At 41.6% G+C, this 17378-nt stretch overlaps 2 protein-coding genes across 3 annotated transcripts in view; both read left to right on the plus strand.

The window, feature by feature from the left end:
- The window catches only part of ndrg3a (ndrg family member 3a), a 35481-nt gene extending 24520 nt beyond the window's left edge, over positions 1-10961 (plus strand). Inside the window, exons 4-16 of the mRNA XM_073468441.1 lie at positions 3023-3128; positions 3711-3831; positions 4056-4118; positions 4214-4274; positions 5318-5404; positions 6508-6564; positions 6976-7079; positions 7379-7444; positions 7539-7590; positions 7685-7732; positions 7839-7874; positions 7953-8004; positions 9851-10961. Of these exons, the coding sequence (XP_073324542.1) occupies positions 3023-3128; positions 3711-3831; positions 4056-4118; positions 4214-4274; positions 5318-5404; positions 6508-6564; positions 6976-7079; positions 7379-7444; positions 7539-7590; positions 7685-7732; positions 7839-7874; positions 7953-8004; positions 9851-10023 (1026 nt within the window). The 3' untranslated portion in view covers positions 10024-10961. The remainder of the gene's footprint in view (positions 1-3022; positions 3129-3710; positions 3832-4055; positions 4119-4213; positions 4275-5317; positions 5405-6507; positions 6565-6975; positions 7080-7378; positions 7445-7538; positions 7591-7684; positions 7733-7838; positions 7875-7952; positions 8005-9850) is intronic.
- Positions 10962-13393: 2432 nt separating this feature from the next.
- sla2a (Src like adaptor 2a) lies at positions 13394-17350 on the plus strand. 2 transcript variants are annotated; one of them, XM_073468649.1, is made up of 8 exons: positions 13394-13619; positions 14786-14897; positions 14991-15090; positions 15178-15264; positions 15642-15745; positions 16055-16207; positions 16295-16424; positions 16815-17350. In XM_073468649.1, the coding sequence occupies exons 2-8, from the start codon at positions 14825-14827 to the stop codon at positions 16936-16938; spliced, it is 771 nt and encodes a 256-aa protein (XP_073324750.1). In that variant the 5' UTR covers positions 13394-13619; positions 14786-14824; the 3' UTR covers positions 16939-17350. The 2 variants fall into 2 exon arrangements, with proteins under 2 accessions (XP_073324750.1, XP_073324751.1); XM_073468650.1 differs by having other exon boundaries at positions 13403-13619; positions 16820-17224.
- The last annotated feature ends 28 nt before the right edge of the window (positions 17351-17378 follow it).

Consider the following 17378-nt stretch of genomic DNA (forward strand, 5'->3'; position numbering starts at 1 on the left):
ATGCCATTCCTCACAGGGCGGGGAATCAGGGAGGGGGGGTGATTGATAAAAGAGAGATTGCGGGAAGAGGAACAGCATGACATACTGCTCTGCTTTTTTCACCTAACCCCACCTTCCTCACCACCCACAATCGTTTTGGGACCAAAATCCAAGTGCGCCCCAGGCAACCATCTGAAGCCCCTCAAGCACAAACCCCTACTCAGTATTCCTGTCTCACCTACAACCCCTCAAAACACTCTTTGTCCAACTACTAGCCACCATGACCGTATGAAAGAGGAGAAAGGGGTTGCTGCCATTGCAGTGCCCGCTCTCCTTTTTCGCCTCCAGCTGTCCAGGCTAGCTGCCCCACCCCATGTCTGTTGTCTTGAGACTCTGCTCTGTGCACATACTTACTCATACATGTTTGTGTGAAAGGAAATGGTGAGAGGCAGAGCTCTCAGATCAATACAGCTTTCAGACCATGCCAAGAGTTAAATTGATAGATAAAAGGTCCTCTCCCTCACAGCCCTTTCTCCGTGATTCTCCACCCTCATCTGTGCCAGGACATGGCTGAAAAGGCATGATAAATTTAAGCGCTGCACCCCTTCTGTTTTCTGTTAGTCATACAGGACTCCCCCTGTCTTCTCTCTCTTTCCTCCTGTCTCTGTCACTCTGTCCCTGCTCGTTTTCACGCTCTATTTCCTCCCATCCACTTCCAGACTCTCTCTATCTCTTCTTCTATCTCATCTTCATTTTGTTCATTTCCTATCCCTGGTGGGGCGTACACGCCTGCTTTTTCTGGCACATGTACCGTACATACACATGACAGAAGGCAGACATTTGAGTAAGTGTGTTTTGCTCGTTTCTTCGAGCAAGGCCTCTCTCTACGCTGAGTGTCCTTGACTCCGTCCTTGTCTAAAAACCAAAATACCTCTGCAGCAACACAGTCATGGGGAGCTTCCTCTCCGTTTATAACAGGTTGTTGTAGTTGTCTACCAGGCCGAGGTTGCAGAATCATTCCGTGATCTTTGAAAAGGCCTCCGATGAGTCCACAGCTTCCTGTCAGCAGGAGAGTTTCTTCAGGGTTTATTCTATCTCAGGAGTAGATAGGTACACTGTAGCACACAGTCAGCTTTGTGTAGTTTGTGTGTGCAGTTGTCATGTTTTGTGCGACATGCTAATCTCTGTACCAACACCCACACAGATGAAGATATCTCATCCCATAGCTGACAGGGTGAGCAGTTCCCCTCTTATGTTGCTGTTCCCATTACAGATTGCAGATGCAAATGACTGCAGCCTTGTCCTTGAGAATTAACCTTCATCTCCTCTGAAGAGATAGTGACACATATCCATCAGCTAAATATCTGCAGTGGGAAGCCAGCAGGGGAACCAGCAGTGCGCACAGTCAGAGTCACGCTCCCTCTGTGTCTGTCAGCCATAACCTGTGTCTCTCGTCCGCTCAGGCTCTCTCTCTTTATTATTGATGACCGGTGGGCCTTGAGACCAGGCGAGCGCTGGGCCCCGCCCGTCGCTCCTGCTCTGAGCAGTACATACACACATACATAGACATAGCTATATCATTGCACACCCTTGTATGCAACACCAAGTCATGCTGACCTTGGGAAGGGTGTATGTTTGTGTGTGTGATGCAAAATAATGCTTCTGGGAAGTCTGGCTTTGTCACTTCCTCTATATTTTATCGCTTTTCATTATGTCACTTCCTACACAAAATCTCATCAACAGCCATGACAGACTCTGATTGTTTTTGCTGTGTCATCTTTTAACCAATTCCCCCCACTGATTTTAATCGGATAGCTGTGTCTTCCAGGCAAATTAAGTGTCGAAATGAAAGCTGAAATTACCCGTAAGCAATTTAATGTGTAGTTTTGTGTGTTTGTAGAAGATTGCATTGTGAAATACCAACATGGGGCTTCCTCTGGCTCTGGAGATATTCAAACAAAACGATGAAGCTGGTGTGCGCTCTTTCAGTCTGAATGGGTCTGTCTGCAAAGATGTTCATTTTTGCAGAGTCATACTTGTGAAAGCACTGTGAGCTTCAGACCCATGGATAAATAGTGTTTCTCAGACCGCCCATTCAGTGCTTTGTTTGTCCAAGGGTACAGGGGATGTGTGGTGGCAGAGAGGAGCATGCTTTGCATCCTCAATAACCCCAAATGTGGTGTTGGTCACTGGCTGTTTACTTCAGTGTATCTGTCAGAATTTGTCTCCTGTTTCTGATGAATACTATCATTTTCATTCAAGTGTTAAACTAGATTGAATGTCTTTCACTCCTCCTTTTCCTCACTTGCATCTCCTTTATCAGTTAATGTGGCATGTATTGCTTGATTTAACTGAAATAGCTGCAGGTTTATGCCTGTTGTGGGAATCATATGGATAACCTCCTGCTTTGTGCTTGGCTGAGATAATGTTCATGTAAAGACAAAAAGCCCACACAGCATAATTAATATTCCACTGATAGAGCGATAGGCTGGAGTTTTATCATCAAAAACTCCTATGAATCAAACAATACTTAAAATAATTTGTCCTCCCGATACATATTGTTTGTGTAACCTGATGTGCAGTAGCTTATGCCTCTGTGCCACAGAACTCCAAAATTATTAAAAACACTTGAAAGCACCACACAATTGCATTTGATGACATTCTGTCATCACAATGAACATTTTGGTTATTTTGAAACAACTTTGCAACTACATTCTGTTTTTCTATTGTGGTGATTTATGTGCTGAGCAGATGCGAGTGTGCTCAACAATATGTTTCCATTTATACTACTCTCCAAGTTTGACAAGCGTAAAGAAATAAACCGCATTGGCCAGGTTCATTGTAATGAAGGAATAAGTCACCCAAATGCAGCAGTATGACTCCTTTATGCGTTTTTAATAGTTTTTGGATGATGCTTGAGTTCTGGGGTAGAACCTTTTATGAGGCTTTAGCTACAAAGACAGAATTGTAAGCCGTTTCTCTTTATGTAAACCATATATTGCTCCATCGATCCTCAACACTCTTCTCTTCTCTATGGCTGCAGGAGCATGACATTGAGACTCCCCATGGCGTTCTCCATGTGACTATGAGAGGCGTTCCCAAGGGCAACAGACCCGTCATCCTCACCTATCACGACATCGGCCTCAACCGTGAGTCAGCCAAAAAAAGACCATAGACTATGTGATAGAAGTGGACGTTAGCACCATAACATCACCCATCAGTTGAGGAATACCGTTTTGAAGCCTCAAGTTTGGTATTATGTCTGTCGCCATCTTGTTTTTTTTGGAGCCAGAAGTTACCATATCTGGATGGTGCTGCAGGGACCAAGGACACTATAAAAGTGGTGGCCAGATGTAACCATAATTTTAAAATTGAACATACTGTATTGAAAAAGACTTGAAACTTCCTATTGAGACCATAAACTCATGAGGCAACTGTTTACTGAGTTAATAAATCAAGTGAGAAGTAGGGTCATTTTCTCAAAGACTTCGATACAATGTGACTTCTTTTGGCAACCACTGGAGTCACCTTTAGAAAGAATGCATGTATAAGGCATTTCCACACTGGCTTCACTTATCAGACCCCAAAGCTACGTCCACTTCTGTTATACAGTCCATGACATAGTAATGCACAATGCCCTAGATATGATGAAACTGTCTCGGTCACACTCAGGCCACTCAGAGTTTAAACTCCTGAATTTATGACTGTGTCCTCTGTTTGCACCTTTCTAGACAAGTCGTGCTTCAACACCCTCTTCAACTATGAGGACATGCAGGAGATCACGCAGCACTTTGCAGTGGTCCACGTGGATGCACCCGGCCAGCAGGAAGGCGCACCTCCCTTCCCCACCGGGTGGGTGTCACGCTAGCTTTACTTGCACTGATGAATGAGAACTCATTTATCTTCTGTGCCGCAATCACTTCATTAACTCAGAATGCAGTGTGAGCTGGTGGTTCATTTGCTAATGGGAGCACATTCATTGTCCAACCATTTGATCAAAAAGTGTTTGAGTATTTATGTTTATGATTAATTGATTCATTGATTCAAACATTCACACGTGTTTCATCCGTCTGCAGTTATCGCTACCCGACCATGGACGAATTGGCTGAAATGTTGCCCTCTGTGATGACTCAGCTCAAGTGAGTGACCCTCCCTGTCGATAGCTGATCAATAATGCCGTGCATAAATTGACTGTTCCTCTCCAGTCCCTCAGTAACCACTGGTTCCTCTACAGGGTCAACAGCATGATCGGCATTGGCGTGGGAGCAGGAGCATACATCCTCTCCCGCTTTGCAGTGAGTCCCCATTAGGACGAGAGCATCAACATTTCAACCCATTTATTGTTCTAATTTTTTTAATCCCTCCTCAAAGTCCTTTTTTTGTCCTCCTCTCTGTCGCACCTGTAATAATTGAAGCTTTTCAGGCCACACAGCTTATTACATTACTGAACATTAAAGCCTCCCATCAAGCCCACACAGGGCATCAGGTCTCTCCACAGTCTGCTGCATATGCTGCCATTCCCCACATGATGAATCACCTTGGTGATTCTCTCCTTTTCAGTTCCTTTCGTCTTGTTTCCACACTCAACGCAGCGGAGCTAAAATAAGCACGATGTGTGTACAATAGAGCAGAAAAAGCTAGAAGTGACAGAGAAGAGCGAGGGAGCACTGAAAGATGAATAATGAAAAGAGAGGATGGTGGTCAGGGGTAAAGAAAAGGGAAAGTGTTGGGATTAGGACAGCATATGGTGTTGTTTAGAATTAATGAAGGAAATTGATTCTGAAATGCATTTGCTTAAACCGGCTTGGAACAAAATGTGTTTACCCTTCATAGATTTATAGCAGCTGTTGCTGCATTGCATTCGTGTCGTGCTGAAAGCAGCCTCCGCAGTATTCCCTCAGCATTGGGCGAGATGGATCTTAGATTTCCCCAGACATTCTCCTTCTGTCTTCTAGCAATTCCAAAACCGCACCCCTTAAATTAGAAGCCCAGGATTTCATCTTCATTGTTTTGTGCCTTCATTTAAACACACAGACATGCTTAATTTTTGTTATCACATTAGAGAACACTGCAGTGGTTTGATGATATATCACAAAACACAAAACTTGGATAAAAAAATATATACACTGATGTGAATATAGCTATGCACAGGCACGATTCCTTTAGTCCACATGATGAATGCATCCTGTCAAGACTTAATCACACTGTAGACTAAGAGCAGTAAGCTCACCACTGCACACACAATGCAAGATACCAGACATGAAGGACTATCTTATTGCCCGTAAAGTCTTTTCAGTCACACTTTTAAGTTGGCACTGACTTGTCCTTTCCTTCCCAGCTGAACAACCCCACCCTGGTTGAGGGGCTGGTTCTGATCAATGTGGACCCATGTGCTGAAGGTTGGATCGACTGGGCAGCTTCGAAGGTCAGTATTGCCACTGAGTCATGAACCTAGAAAGTCCTCTGTACACAACATGAAGCTATTGCTTAAATAATTCACCAGCCATTTCAGTCCCAGCCTTTTTGTGAGGTTGCTATTAATGAATGCATTTTGGAGTTCAACCATTCTGCTGTTTTGCTCTCTACCCTAATTAATATTTACAGCTCACTATTTTATGTTATTTATCCTAACATTTCTTTATAGTTTTTTCTACGTGATGCATGAAGTAAATAAGATTACAACTTACGTAATCATTCATGCTCCCAGCCACTGTTTATGGCCATGATACTTATATTGTTTTAAAGAGACCTTACAAAAAAAAGCACAAGATTTACTTTCTGGCTAGAAGTGTTGGACTTAATGGCACCGGCAGGGGCTCTAATCCTGTGTTAATTTGATTAACCAGCAGGCAGTTTTTGGGTTAAGGGCACTCCAAAGTTAATCAGAACTCAGCTTCAGATTTTACTGGACTAAAGGGTCAGAAAAGCACTTCTAGTGTTCATTTGGATTTTTTTTCATTTAAAGTTGAATAATTGGCTTCAAGTACAGGACACAGTACTGTAGTGTACAAATGTAATTTAATACTGTGAACTGCATTTCATTGTGTGTACTCTACGAGATTGTTTGGGGAGAGCATTCGTTGCCCAGTCATGGAGCCAGGGGGAGATTGATATAACTGTTGTCCCACACAGATTAAAATTGCCACACTTCATTTGTTCTCTTGTTATTATTTGTCTCAACCTAGCAAAGTGTATAAAAGATTATTGGATAGTGACAATGACAGATTGTTGCGTGTGACTTGCAACAGAGCTGTCTGGTCTGACGAGGACCAACCAGGAAGGTTGCATATATAACAGTATGAATACTAACTGCTACTGTAGGTCACCAGGACACCACATCCTTCACAATTTGTAAAGTTAAACATGGCTTCTCTGTGTATTTGCTTCTGTCATTAATGTCAGATCTATAAATAAATCCGTCAATACAGAAACTAAACGTTGACACAGGCATAGATGTACAGCCATAACCGTATGGTTCCTTAGTAAATTCTGAATCTTGACTGAATGTGTCCCCTCCTCTGTGTGCAGCTGTCTGGATGGACCAGTAACTTGGTGGATATCGTCATGTCTCACCACTTCAGCACTGTGAGTTCCCGCACATTAGTCAACTTGTACTTTTTTGTCGCAGTTGTGACCTTTTTCATTGACAGTGTGAAACAGTAACTGAACCCTGGGAGGCTTTTCTTGATTTCCCTTGATACCTTTACCTCATATAGCAGGCATTTACTTATTATTCTATTTCTGTCCTCCTGGATTCACAGACTGGTAGATTGTGACACATAGATTACAGACTCAGTTTAATAACTGTCAGTGCTGAAGCTAAGCATATTGCACATATAAACCCCACAGCGCTTGTCTGGAGGGCTTATGCAAATTTAAACAGCTTCTTGTACATTGAATATTTAGTCTACCTCTTATTTCATTTGAGCTCTTTATGGCTCAAAAAACCTTTCCTGTTTTGATCTTTTTTATTTTTTTCTCTGCTCTGTTCCCTAGGATGAGCTGACAGAGAACCAGGAGCTGATTCAAACCTACCGCCTCCACATCGCCCAAGACATCAACCAGGACAACCTGGCCCTCTTCTGTGGCTCCTACCAATAGTACGATGCAATACAATTGTAAACACTGAAAATTAATGTTTTTATATGCAGTTTCTTAAGCTATTCCTCATTTATTGTGTTCTTGATCACATTTATTGTTACAGCTGAGGCAAATCTTCAGTATGACCAGATCTGAACACATAGAATGTAGCTATGTATCACGAAATGCAAACAACAGGGGGTCAATATTAAATCATGAGGTGTGCAGGAAACCAGGATTTCTGCCAAGTCACCTTACAGTTAGCCAGATCAAACTCTTCCAGCTCCAATAACTCATCCAATTTGTCTCCCTCCACCAGCCGTCGCGATCTGGAGATCGAGAGGCCAATTGTCGGTCTGAATGAGGACACAGTCAACACACTAACGTAGGTTTTCAGACCAAGAACACACAAATGAAAACATTTGTTTCTGTTTGCACAGTTTTGAGAATATATACAGCTCATCTTTTTCCTAATCTAGGTGCCCTGCTTTGCTGGTGGTTGGTGACACATCACCTGCTGTGGAGGCTGTGGTGAGTTGCACTCCATCGTCTCAGTAACCTAAGTGGGAAGCTTTGTAAACTGTTAACAGTTGAGCTCAGTATTAACCTCTCATTGATTTGTCAGGTGGAGTGCAATTCCAGGTTAAATCCAACCAAGACCACACTGCTAAAGGTGAAGCTTTCTGTGTTACGCTTGTTGAATGGATAAATAACATATTTGATATCCATTATTTGACAATACAAATAATGCATTAATGAGATGGATAATTTTTTCCCAGATGGCTGATTGTGGAGGCTTGCCCCAAGTTGTACAGGTAGGTTTGTTAGTCATCTAACGATTTAATTTTCTTGTCTTAATTATCTTTTAACCTTCATCTTTTATCTGTCCACAGCCAGGGAAACTTGCTGAGGCCTTCAAGTACTTTGTTCAGGGAATGGGCTACAGTAAGTAAACATGTCTCGTGTCTTTTTGCTGCTTGTGGTTAGTGAGTAAAAAAACATCCAAAAATAAACTTAAACTGGTTTAAACTAGCCGACTCTACACTGAATGTCCAAGAACTGTTTACTTTTTGGGCTGACGTGTTTGTGGTAAAAGGTTTCTGTGTTCTTCACTGAATTTCCTGTTGACGTGAGTAAAATGAAAAAAGTGACTTAAATAAGAATTGTTTTCACTGCAGTCTGCTATGAGCTTGTTGCTAAAACACCCCTGCTGATGGGGTTTGGACTGCGGCCAGCAGTGCATGAAAAGACAGTTTTTTTTGTCAGCCTGGTCACAGAGAGGCAGCTTGAGCGGCTCGGCGGACGCTAACACCATTTCCTCTCTGCTCTTTGCAGTGTGTGGTTCCCACAACCCTCAGTAGGTGAGGTGTGAGTGCTTTTAGCATGACTGAAATGACAGTGGCACTCGAGATACGCTGAACAGCAATTCACTTCCTGTTCAGCACAGAGTGGGTGTGAAAAATACCCTCTGGTTTTTTTTTCTTTGTTCTTTTACTGCCTGGTGTGCTTTTCTTTTCTATCCACAACTGTTTAATGATGCAGTCTCTTTCTAGAGACACTCAAAATGCATACTTAAACAGACCCTCAGGTTTTTACGGTCATTCATCTGCAAAAAAAAAAACCCAAAAAACAACAATAGACCATACTGACTTGCAGTACACCAACCAGACTCTGCTCCATGGATGGATGAAGTCATGAATGTAGGTTTGCTTGCTCTGGTCACAGATGACGCCCGTCTGCGTGTGTTTTTCTGTACTGCTAATTCTCTTTTGCCCTCACCTGTTCCCAAACCCTTCATCGTGGGAGGCACCCTCGGGTGTAGCTAGTGTGCCGGTGCCTCAGTGTTGCTCTAAAGGCCACCAAGTCCCCCTGTTGAGTAAATGCCACCGCAGTATTAGAACAGATTAAAAAGAATGTTTTCATGCAGAGAAAGTGTGGAAAATAAATCTCACCACCTCAGCGTGTTTCTGAAAGCTGCTTTTCCCTCATTAACACGTTGCCACAGTGTGAAATGCACATGAGAAAGCGCCAGAAAAGTACAGGAAATCAAGATTCTAACTTACAAACATGCTATGATTTCTTACCTGGTGATGATAGCAATCAGCTTCATGTCCTCCCCGACCACCAAGCAGAGACAGAGCTTCAGTTTGAATCAGAAAGGTGGGATGAAGCAACATGAGAGCTCCCTTTTCAACCTCTCTCCCTCTTTGTTTCCCCTCTTTGATCATTGCTTACAGTTCCCTACGTTCTTCTCAGTCACCTGAGCAACGAATCAGGTACCAGGTTCTCGAGCAGCTGCCAGACTTGAAGGCTTTGAACCCACTGGCCTCTTAACACTCCACAGTGGATAAATGTCAATGTATGCAGAAATTCTCCAGAGAGCTGTTTGATATTTATATTCAGCAGCAGCCAGTACTAAAAACAGTGAGATCCTTCTGCATACCTTGACACACATTTATTCATCTCCCTGTTGGAGTTTGTCCTGTTAGCATGGATTCTTCCTCAGTGTCCTATTTTGTTGCATGACCTGCTGGTGTTGCTTCCTGTCAGTTCTGTTGGATTGCTGTATTCTGCTGTTGTATTGCTTTCATGTTTTATTTTCAACAGTGGACACTCATGCAATAAGTTTCCGTTACGCATTTCTTTTATTTGATTAGTCTCCATATTTATAGAACTGTTTGCATGGTAAGCACTTCTGTTGTGGTTGCATCTGGGTATCTGAATGTTCCCACAGTGCTCTGAGTCTGTGTGCAGCGTGAGTGGAATATTAATGCGTGTCTCTCTTTTTCAGTGCCGTCAGCAGGAATGACTCGTCTGGCTCGCTCGCGCACCACCTCCTCCTCCAGCATCACCTCCATGGACAGCAGTCGCAGCCGCAACAACCTCAACAGCCTGCTGGAGGGCAGCGCCACCGGGGCCCTGGACAACCAGGCCGGACCCCAGACCATGGAGGTCTCCTGCTGAACTCCACCCCAACCCTGACCCCTGCACACTCCCATAGTAACTTATGTGCCCCCTCCCTCCCTCTACCTTTCTCTCTCTCTCTTCTCTCTTTCTCATCCTGCTCCCTAAGCCCCTCCACGCCAGGAGGATCTGTAATGAACTATGTGATTAGAAGAAGATGATGTAATAAATATATTAACAGATGCATATTATTAAATATTGAATATTGAATACACTGTCAAAGTCACATTCCTACCAGAAACCATAACTACATTCAGATGTGTTGTATATTCAGATGGTCAAACCATATCATTGACGCAACTGTCCCACTTTGTATTTATTTTTTTCACATTGTCTTTGTTTTAAATGTCTTCACACACACTGTAGAAATTTTCCATGTCTTCAAAACAGCTTTTTTTTTCATTACACGGTACATCACTTTTACTGTTTCAGCTCTTCTTCTTCTTGTGAACTCTAAACTTGTGGGTTGCATTGATTGTGAGTCACCGTATCTTTGTGTTTTTAATCTCAAACTCGCTGCAGTGTGACACTGAATTAGTCACAAAGCATACAGAGGGATCACTAAACCTACCGTAGCTGCAGAATTAAAGGTGAAGTGATAAACTGTAGCACACTATCAGTAAAACTAAATCAAAGCTGTAGAGAGAGCATTCAGTGTAAAGGAGAAGTCCTGTACCAGTGTGTCACCTCTGTCACTTCACATGCATTCGTTCATTTTGGATTCTTTTTGTAATTCAACTCCTTTTTCTTTCTGCCTTGTGTTGATGTTTTCGTTCAGTTGAATAGATTCTCCAGTGATGTTTTAACAACCTGTAACAAGTGGGTTTCTGATGTGAAAAGTATTGAGTCCCTTCACTGAGGGGCCCAGTGGTGCTTCTCACTATCTGCTGATTCAACTCATTTATATTACTACTGAATAAAGCTACAACATGAGAACATGTCTGGTTGCTGTTTGAATTTATTAGCACATTGCCAAAAATTCTGCACATTCAAGGCAAGTGTAGTGAATGTGTTTGGATGAAAGAAAGGGAAAGTAAAGTAGTGAATGTCTCCGTGCAGGCCGTGCAGTACTTTTCCTCTTCTGTAAGTGGAAAAATGAGGTGACTGTGGTCAGTTAGTTTCCAACCACACTTGTTCTTATTTCCTCACAGAGTGACAACTTGATGACGCTATCTATATTCATCACACACAATGGTCTTGACAAAACAATGGTCTGCTCAGTTATAGTAGTTTTGTATTTTTCATTATTTCTTGTTTGGTTATTAATTGTTGTTTTCGATTTGGTTTAGTCTCAGATAGTTTACAGAATGGCTTTTCATTTTACTTAACTATTGTATTGTCTAAAAACATTTCATTTTTGTTTAATTTTTTTAATTGTTAGTTTTTTATCTTGTATTATTTAAAAATGTTTAGTTTTTAATGTGTAAAAATGTTTTCTTTAGTTTTATTACTTTAAGTATTAGATTTAGTTTTTATTTAATTATAATATGGGGATGGTTTTTGTCTCGGGCAAGATTTAAGAAGTTCAAAATAGGTATAACCATACAAGCAACACTTTAATAAACATATGCATTGCCACTAACCAGGGCGAACACCAGCTCAGTTGTCCTGGGCTCTGGGTCATGAGTGAACCTCAAGGAGCCCTCTAACCCTTGAGATAATATGCTGGGGGTTCTTTGGAGATTATTTTGTCCTGGGAACAGGCAAAACTATCGGCAGTGCTGAATTTATGCACCAATTCCACCTCATTCATGACATATTGACACGTTTGACCAAATTAACGAAGACTAAAGACAAAGTCTTAGTCTAATTTTGCAAGTACACAATATCATTTGAGTTAGTTTTTATTTTGTCATCTGTCTAGTTTCTATTTCTATTCCAGTTAACCAAAGTGTTTTAGCCCCCTATTTTTAGCGTTCAGTTTAGGTTCAGATAACTATGATTAGCTTGGGTCAGCTGCACTGCAAACACAGTAAAAGATAATGACCTCAAACTAAAATTATGTACAGGATGTTATGGTGATAAAGCTCTGAATGTTAATCTGATGTTCATATCACCCACTGAGGCTTCTCCTATCACATTGGTGTCTCCATTGTGCAACATGACAATTTTCCTCTCGTGGCAGCAAATTAACGAAGAACACACAGGGGTGGACACAATAATATCCGGACACTATATTTCATTAACGTGCAACAACCCTGTGTTGATTACTGACTGATAACTGCAGTAAATTAGTTTTTTATTTGTCTAACCCTTGTGCATTAAAAGATGACACTTCTGTATCTAATACAATTAGAACAAAATCATTTTAACCATAAAAAACTAAATGTTCATTGAGATAACACATTAAAGGAACCAGTTCAGAACACCCTTTGAGAAAGATGTCATACTCTGGTATGGAGCTACTTGATTTTTGATAAGAAGTTCTTTCCATCGGTGCGAAACATTCAGTTCTCTGTGATGATGACAGACACAAATTCTCTTCTGGTACAGAGTCTTTTATTGTTTCCATCCACAGTAGAGCTGCTCTTCTGCCTCCAGATAAGTATATCTGATTAAAGACTGGAACAAGGAGTGATCTAACATCTTTTGCGGCCTCTGTGAGCATGAACTTGTCTCTCAGCAGCGACTGAAACCAGCACATCATTTCTGCCATCTCTGATGTGCATAAATGAATATGTATAGTTCAGGGCTGCACATTTCTCATTGAGTGAAGGATACATTGTTTGTTTCATGTGACCTTTTCACACACGAACAATTTACTGGTACAAAATGCCCTTACTGACAGTCATATTGCTCCATGACTGCTATGTTTCATTGACTCTGCGGTGTCAGTATGATGGATGAACTTGTGACTGTTGATAAATCAAGGGAGAAGTAGGCTGGCAGGGGAACCTTCATCATGTTTCTGCAGAGGTTTGACTCGTATCTGACAGTAACATCGATAGCATCATTTTAAACTGAGTGATAGTAAATGCATGTAATCAGAGCGCTGACTTGACTTACAGGGAAAATGTACACAAGCTTTTCCATTAATCAGACATAACAGATCAATTGTTGTTTAACCCTAATCAACAGAAACTGTTTGTGTGAAATGATATCACTTCTTCAGCCCACCACAGTGCGCCACAAGCTGTATGTACATGCAAATGCTGCTTACGTAGACATACAGTTCATTCCATAAACAAGTGATGCACTATTAGCTCCACTTGAAAACACTCAGAGAGATCAACACAAGCTTTTTTTCTGAGTCAGGATGTCAAGGTCTCGAGCGTCACAGGAAACTGCAGCAGGGTGACATACATGCAGGAAGCCTCGTCTCCTCGGTCAGCCCCCCTCTATAAACAGCTGCGAAAACACAGCAGTCTTCATGGGAACAGAGCAGAGGAGGGACCAGAGTCATTCTGATTGATCAGCAGGCCTGAGTGGGAACCTGAGCTCAGACATTTACATACAACAGGCATCCATTTGAATGTGTGTGAGCATTTTTCATCAGGAAGATTTGGAGTTTACCAGTCGATCAGAGACGGGTCTGGCTCACTACCAGTGCAGGATATAATTTCTGTGCGACGTATCTAATAGAGAAATTAAAGGAGGTGAGTATGATACTTGCGTCAAGAAAGTATTATTTCTCTTTTTTCCTTTTCTTTTTTCCAATGACTTGAATTGTACCTCTAGAATATTAACAGCTTAATGCCTGATCACTTGTTTCATATAAATTATTCATATTTTTTTTTACTCTAAGTGAATCAGTTGCTGGTTAAACAGTGTTTTTTGAATTAGTTTGATTAACATTAAGCTATTTTATCAACCTGCTTCTGCTGCTATAAAAGAGCGATAACACTAATTATACACTAATGCAATGATTTTCAACCGGTGCATTTCTCATGATAATTTAATGCAGGATGTATAATGAATTCCTGTTGCTCACATGAACATGTTACTATTACTGTATGTGAACGGAATTTTAATTCACAGATTCTTCACACATTAATCAATGTGCATCAAGTCAGATGGATTTCATAAAAGTGTATTTATTCATGTTTTTATATTTAAATTTTTGCATTTTGGTCATTTTACTGGTGATAAAATGTTTGCATTTTATGATCAGTTTGATATGAAGTAAAGGAAATTATTTCATATTTCTATGTGGACAGGGACTAGGTTCTGCTTTCAGGGAGACTGAACAACATGGGTGTGAAATAAAGTTGTATTTAACTCAAATCCAGCTCATTTGGTTGCATTCATGCATGAAGTAGCCCAGAGTTAACATTCCTTAACTGATCATCTATTTAAGTGTGAACTAATCACATAAAGTAGAGATTTGACAATTTGTTAATGATAAGCAACAGGAATTCATGACACATCCTGCATTAAAGCGTCATGAATCACACATTAATTAATCATTATCTACGTTATGATGCATATAGTCATATGTATCATAACCATAAAATGTCATCCTTTCATTATTTGAGTCTATCGCTTTCATGTCAAGTCGACTTTATTCCTCGCAAACATGCTGAATGGAAATTTAACACAGGATATCAATGCCTCTTGTTGCGGTTTGGCGCCTTCCTGTATCATCTAGCTTTTGTCGCCAGGTTACGAAATAAAGTACCTGCGGGCTGTTTCTCTGATGGCAGTCATAATGTGATAACTAGTGGGATAACTGAATTATGAATGTGAAGGTTATTGAGGCACACAGCCTTCTGATGATGCACCCCCATCTCACCCTTTCTCTGTCTGTGCCTCTCTTTTTCAGCCACAAGAGTCATTTCACATCAGCAACAAGCCAAAGAACATGGGGACCTGCCCCATCAGATGTCAATCCAACCGTGCAATCCTAGAGAATTCAGCTGAACCTGTAACATCAGGTAGATTATGTCCCCAAATCCTCAACACACAAAATAAAAATAAGAAAAATACAACTTGGTTTATTATATTCGTCTCCTTCTTTCTCTCTGCAGCCAACGAGGACAGCATTATAATATCCCTCTGTGACTACCCGTCCTTTGGGCGCACAGAACTGACCATGTGCATTGGAGAACAACTCACCGTCCTCTCAGAGTGCGTGACATGGCTCCTAATGTTTCACCTTTACCCTTGTTCTCACCTAGACGGATACAATTAGTCATTGCTTGTTTTCTCCAACAGTGATGGTGATTTTATGATCGTGAGATCCACAACTACAGACCTAGAGAGCTACGTACCCACAAACTACACCGCCAAGGTGACACACAGGTAAGACCCTGTCTGTCACATGAAACGTCTGTCTCATCACTGCGTGTGTCAGAGAGAAAGCAGAGGAGTTGTACAGAGATGTCATGAAAGGCGGGGAGTTCCCTGTGAGGTAGGAGGAGTCTCTGTGTAGGTGACCTTTACCTCAGTGGAGACAGAGGCCTGGAACAAGACTTCAGTTCTCTCCAGTGAGAAGACGTCAGCCTCTGCCTAATGTACTTTCAGTACTCCTCCAGTGGGGAATGAGCTTTGATATTGTTCATCTGAATTTTCCAAACTTGAAAACAACAGCAACACACACACACACACACACATGTTTTTTTTGTCTGAATGGCAACACTGTCTTATTGTCCCCATGTGTCCTCTCTCTCTGTGTTCAGGTGGCTGTTCACAGGCGTCAGCAGGTACAAAGCAACAGAGCTGCTCATGCAGACTACAAACCCGAATGGAGCCTTCTTGATCCGAGAGTCAGAGACAAACAGAGGTTAGAGGGTTGTTTCCTGCTTGTTTAAAACTGAAGTGCATTATAAACAAATTCAATCCAGCTGTAGCTTCAGTGTGTAAAATGAGCTAAAATATTATGTCATTATGTCATTTTTATTGTTTCTGATGCAGTTTCCACTATTTTTAAACAGTAGATTCTAATGAGTCAGATCAAGAGAATGGCTTGATTTGTATTAGAAACAACTGGAACTATGGTTTAGGAAGGATAGGGAACATTAATTAACTCTGGCACAAATGAAAAATCAAGAGCTGTGTAGTTTATTTAACTGTGTGGTTTTCTGATGTTCAGATTGTTACTCGCTGTCTGTCCTGAGAAGGACCAACTCTTCATACCAGGACTGTGTAAAGCACTACCGCATCTCTCACCTCCAAAATAGCTGGGTCTACATATCTCCAGGACTCACCTTCCCCTCCTTGCATCACCTGGTGGAACACTACTCAGGTTTGTACTGAGGATGTAATGCTGATATTCTGGACTGAACCTACCAGAGACAAAATCTAAATATTAAAATGTCACCTCCTTTCTCAGAGTCTGCAGATGGATTGTGCAGTCGGCTGACCAGGCCTTGCTTCATCCAGGGTTTCGACAATGCTCAAGATGCCAGGCCTATACCCACAACAGTCAGGAGGCCGACTATCAACTGGAAGGACATCAGCAGGTGTGGCAGCCTCTACTAATGACCACCACAAGATGTCACTCTGTTACTTGTTGTAAAGTACAGCATGAGCCTCTAGTGGCGTCCTTTTGTTTGTGCGGCTCATCATTTTCAGTTTTTGTTGATTTTGTGTCAGAAATATGTTGAGTCAACTCTACTATAACTTGTGATTCATTGCTGAGTAAACTCAGTGTGAGGTATGCATACAATACCAACAGATAAGACTGTGGTTGTATTGGGCATCTGCCAGGTTTGATTTTGTAGCCTACAGGGCAACTTCTGTTCATGTTTATACACCAGTTAAAAATAGTCCTAGTCACCAAATCCATGTTTGGGAAAACTAAACCAATATAATGATCGCTTAACTCATTCAGAGCCTTCTCTCTCCTTCAGGTCAGTGATCTTCAAGAGGAAGAGGACAGAGTCAGGTAACTCACTGGTGAGCGAGGGGCTGAGGGAGGCCATCACCTCCTACCTCCAAATGACAGAGGGCCACGATCACAGCTGGGACACTTGAGGAAAGACAGTGGATCAGTCTGAGAGAATAAAGTCGGTCAGATGCTGTCCTGCCTCATCTGTAGTTTGGGCAAGCCAGTAGACAAGGTTGTCTGCGTGCCCATGCGTAGTCTCCGCTGACCGCCCTGGAGCAGCAGGAGGGCTGAGACACTACAATGTTTGGAGCCATACTGTATGTCTGTAAGAAGACAGTTTCTTTGTGTGTGTTCAGACAGGCCCACAGCGGAGGTGTGTGCTGAGAACTGAATGTCATTTGGTCTCAAAAGTTGAATGTTTCTTTTAATTTATAACCTAACGTACATGCTTTTTGAATGCAATATGTGAATAATATTCTAACATGATTGTTGTCATGGTTATGTTATTGGAATCCAATAAAATATGTATTAAATAAATAACATACAAATATAACCACCTGAACAAAAGAGAGTCTTGCCTGTTTTT

The sequence above is a fragment of the Pagrus major genome, chromosome 6, assembly GCF_040436345.1.
Source record: "Pagrus major chromosome 6, Pma_NU_1.0".
NCBI lineage: Eukaryota > Metazoa > Chordata > Actinopteri > Spariformes > Sparidae > Pagrus > Pagrus major.

What these genes read in the sequence shown, in the direction of transcription:
- sla2a (XM_073468649.1), top strand. Translation starts at nt 14,825, where the DNA reads ATGGGGACCTGCCCCATCAGATGTCAATCCAACCGTGCAATCCTAGAG. An exon ending in AGAGTCAGAGACAAACAGAG is followed by an intron (nt 15,746 to 16,054) that starts GTTAGAGGGTTG and finishes TCTGATGTTCAG; the next exon opens with ATTGTTACTCGCTGTCTGTC. An exon ending in CCTGGTGGAACACTACTCAG is followed by an intron (nt 16,208 to 16,294) that starts GTTTGTACTGAG and finishes CTCCTTTCTCAG; the next exon opens with AGTCTGCAGATGGATTGTGC.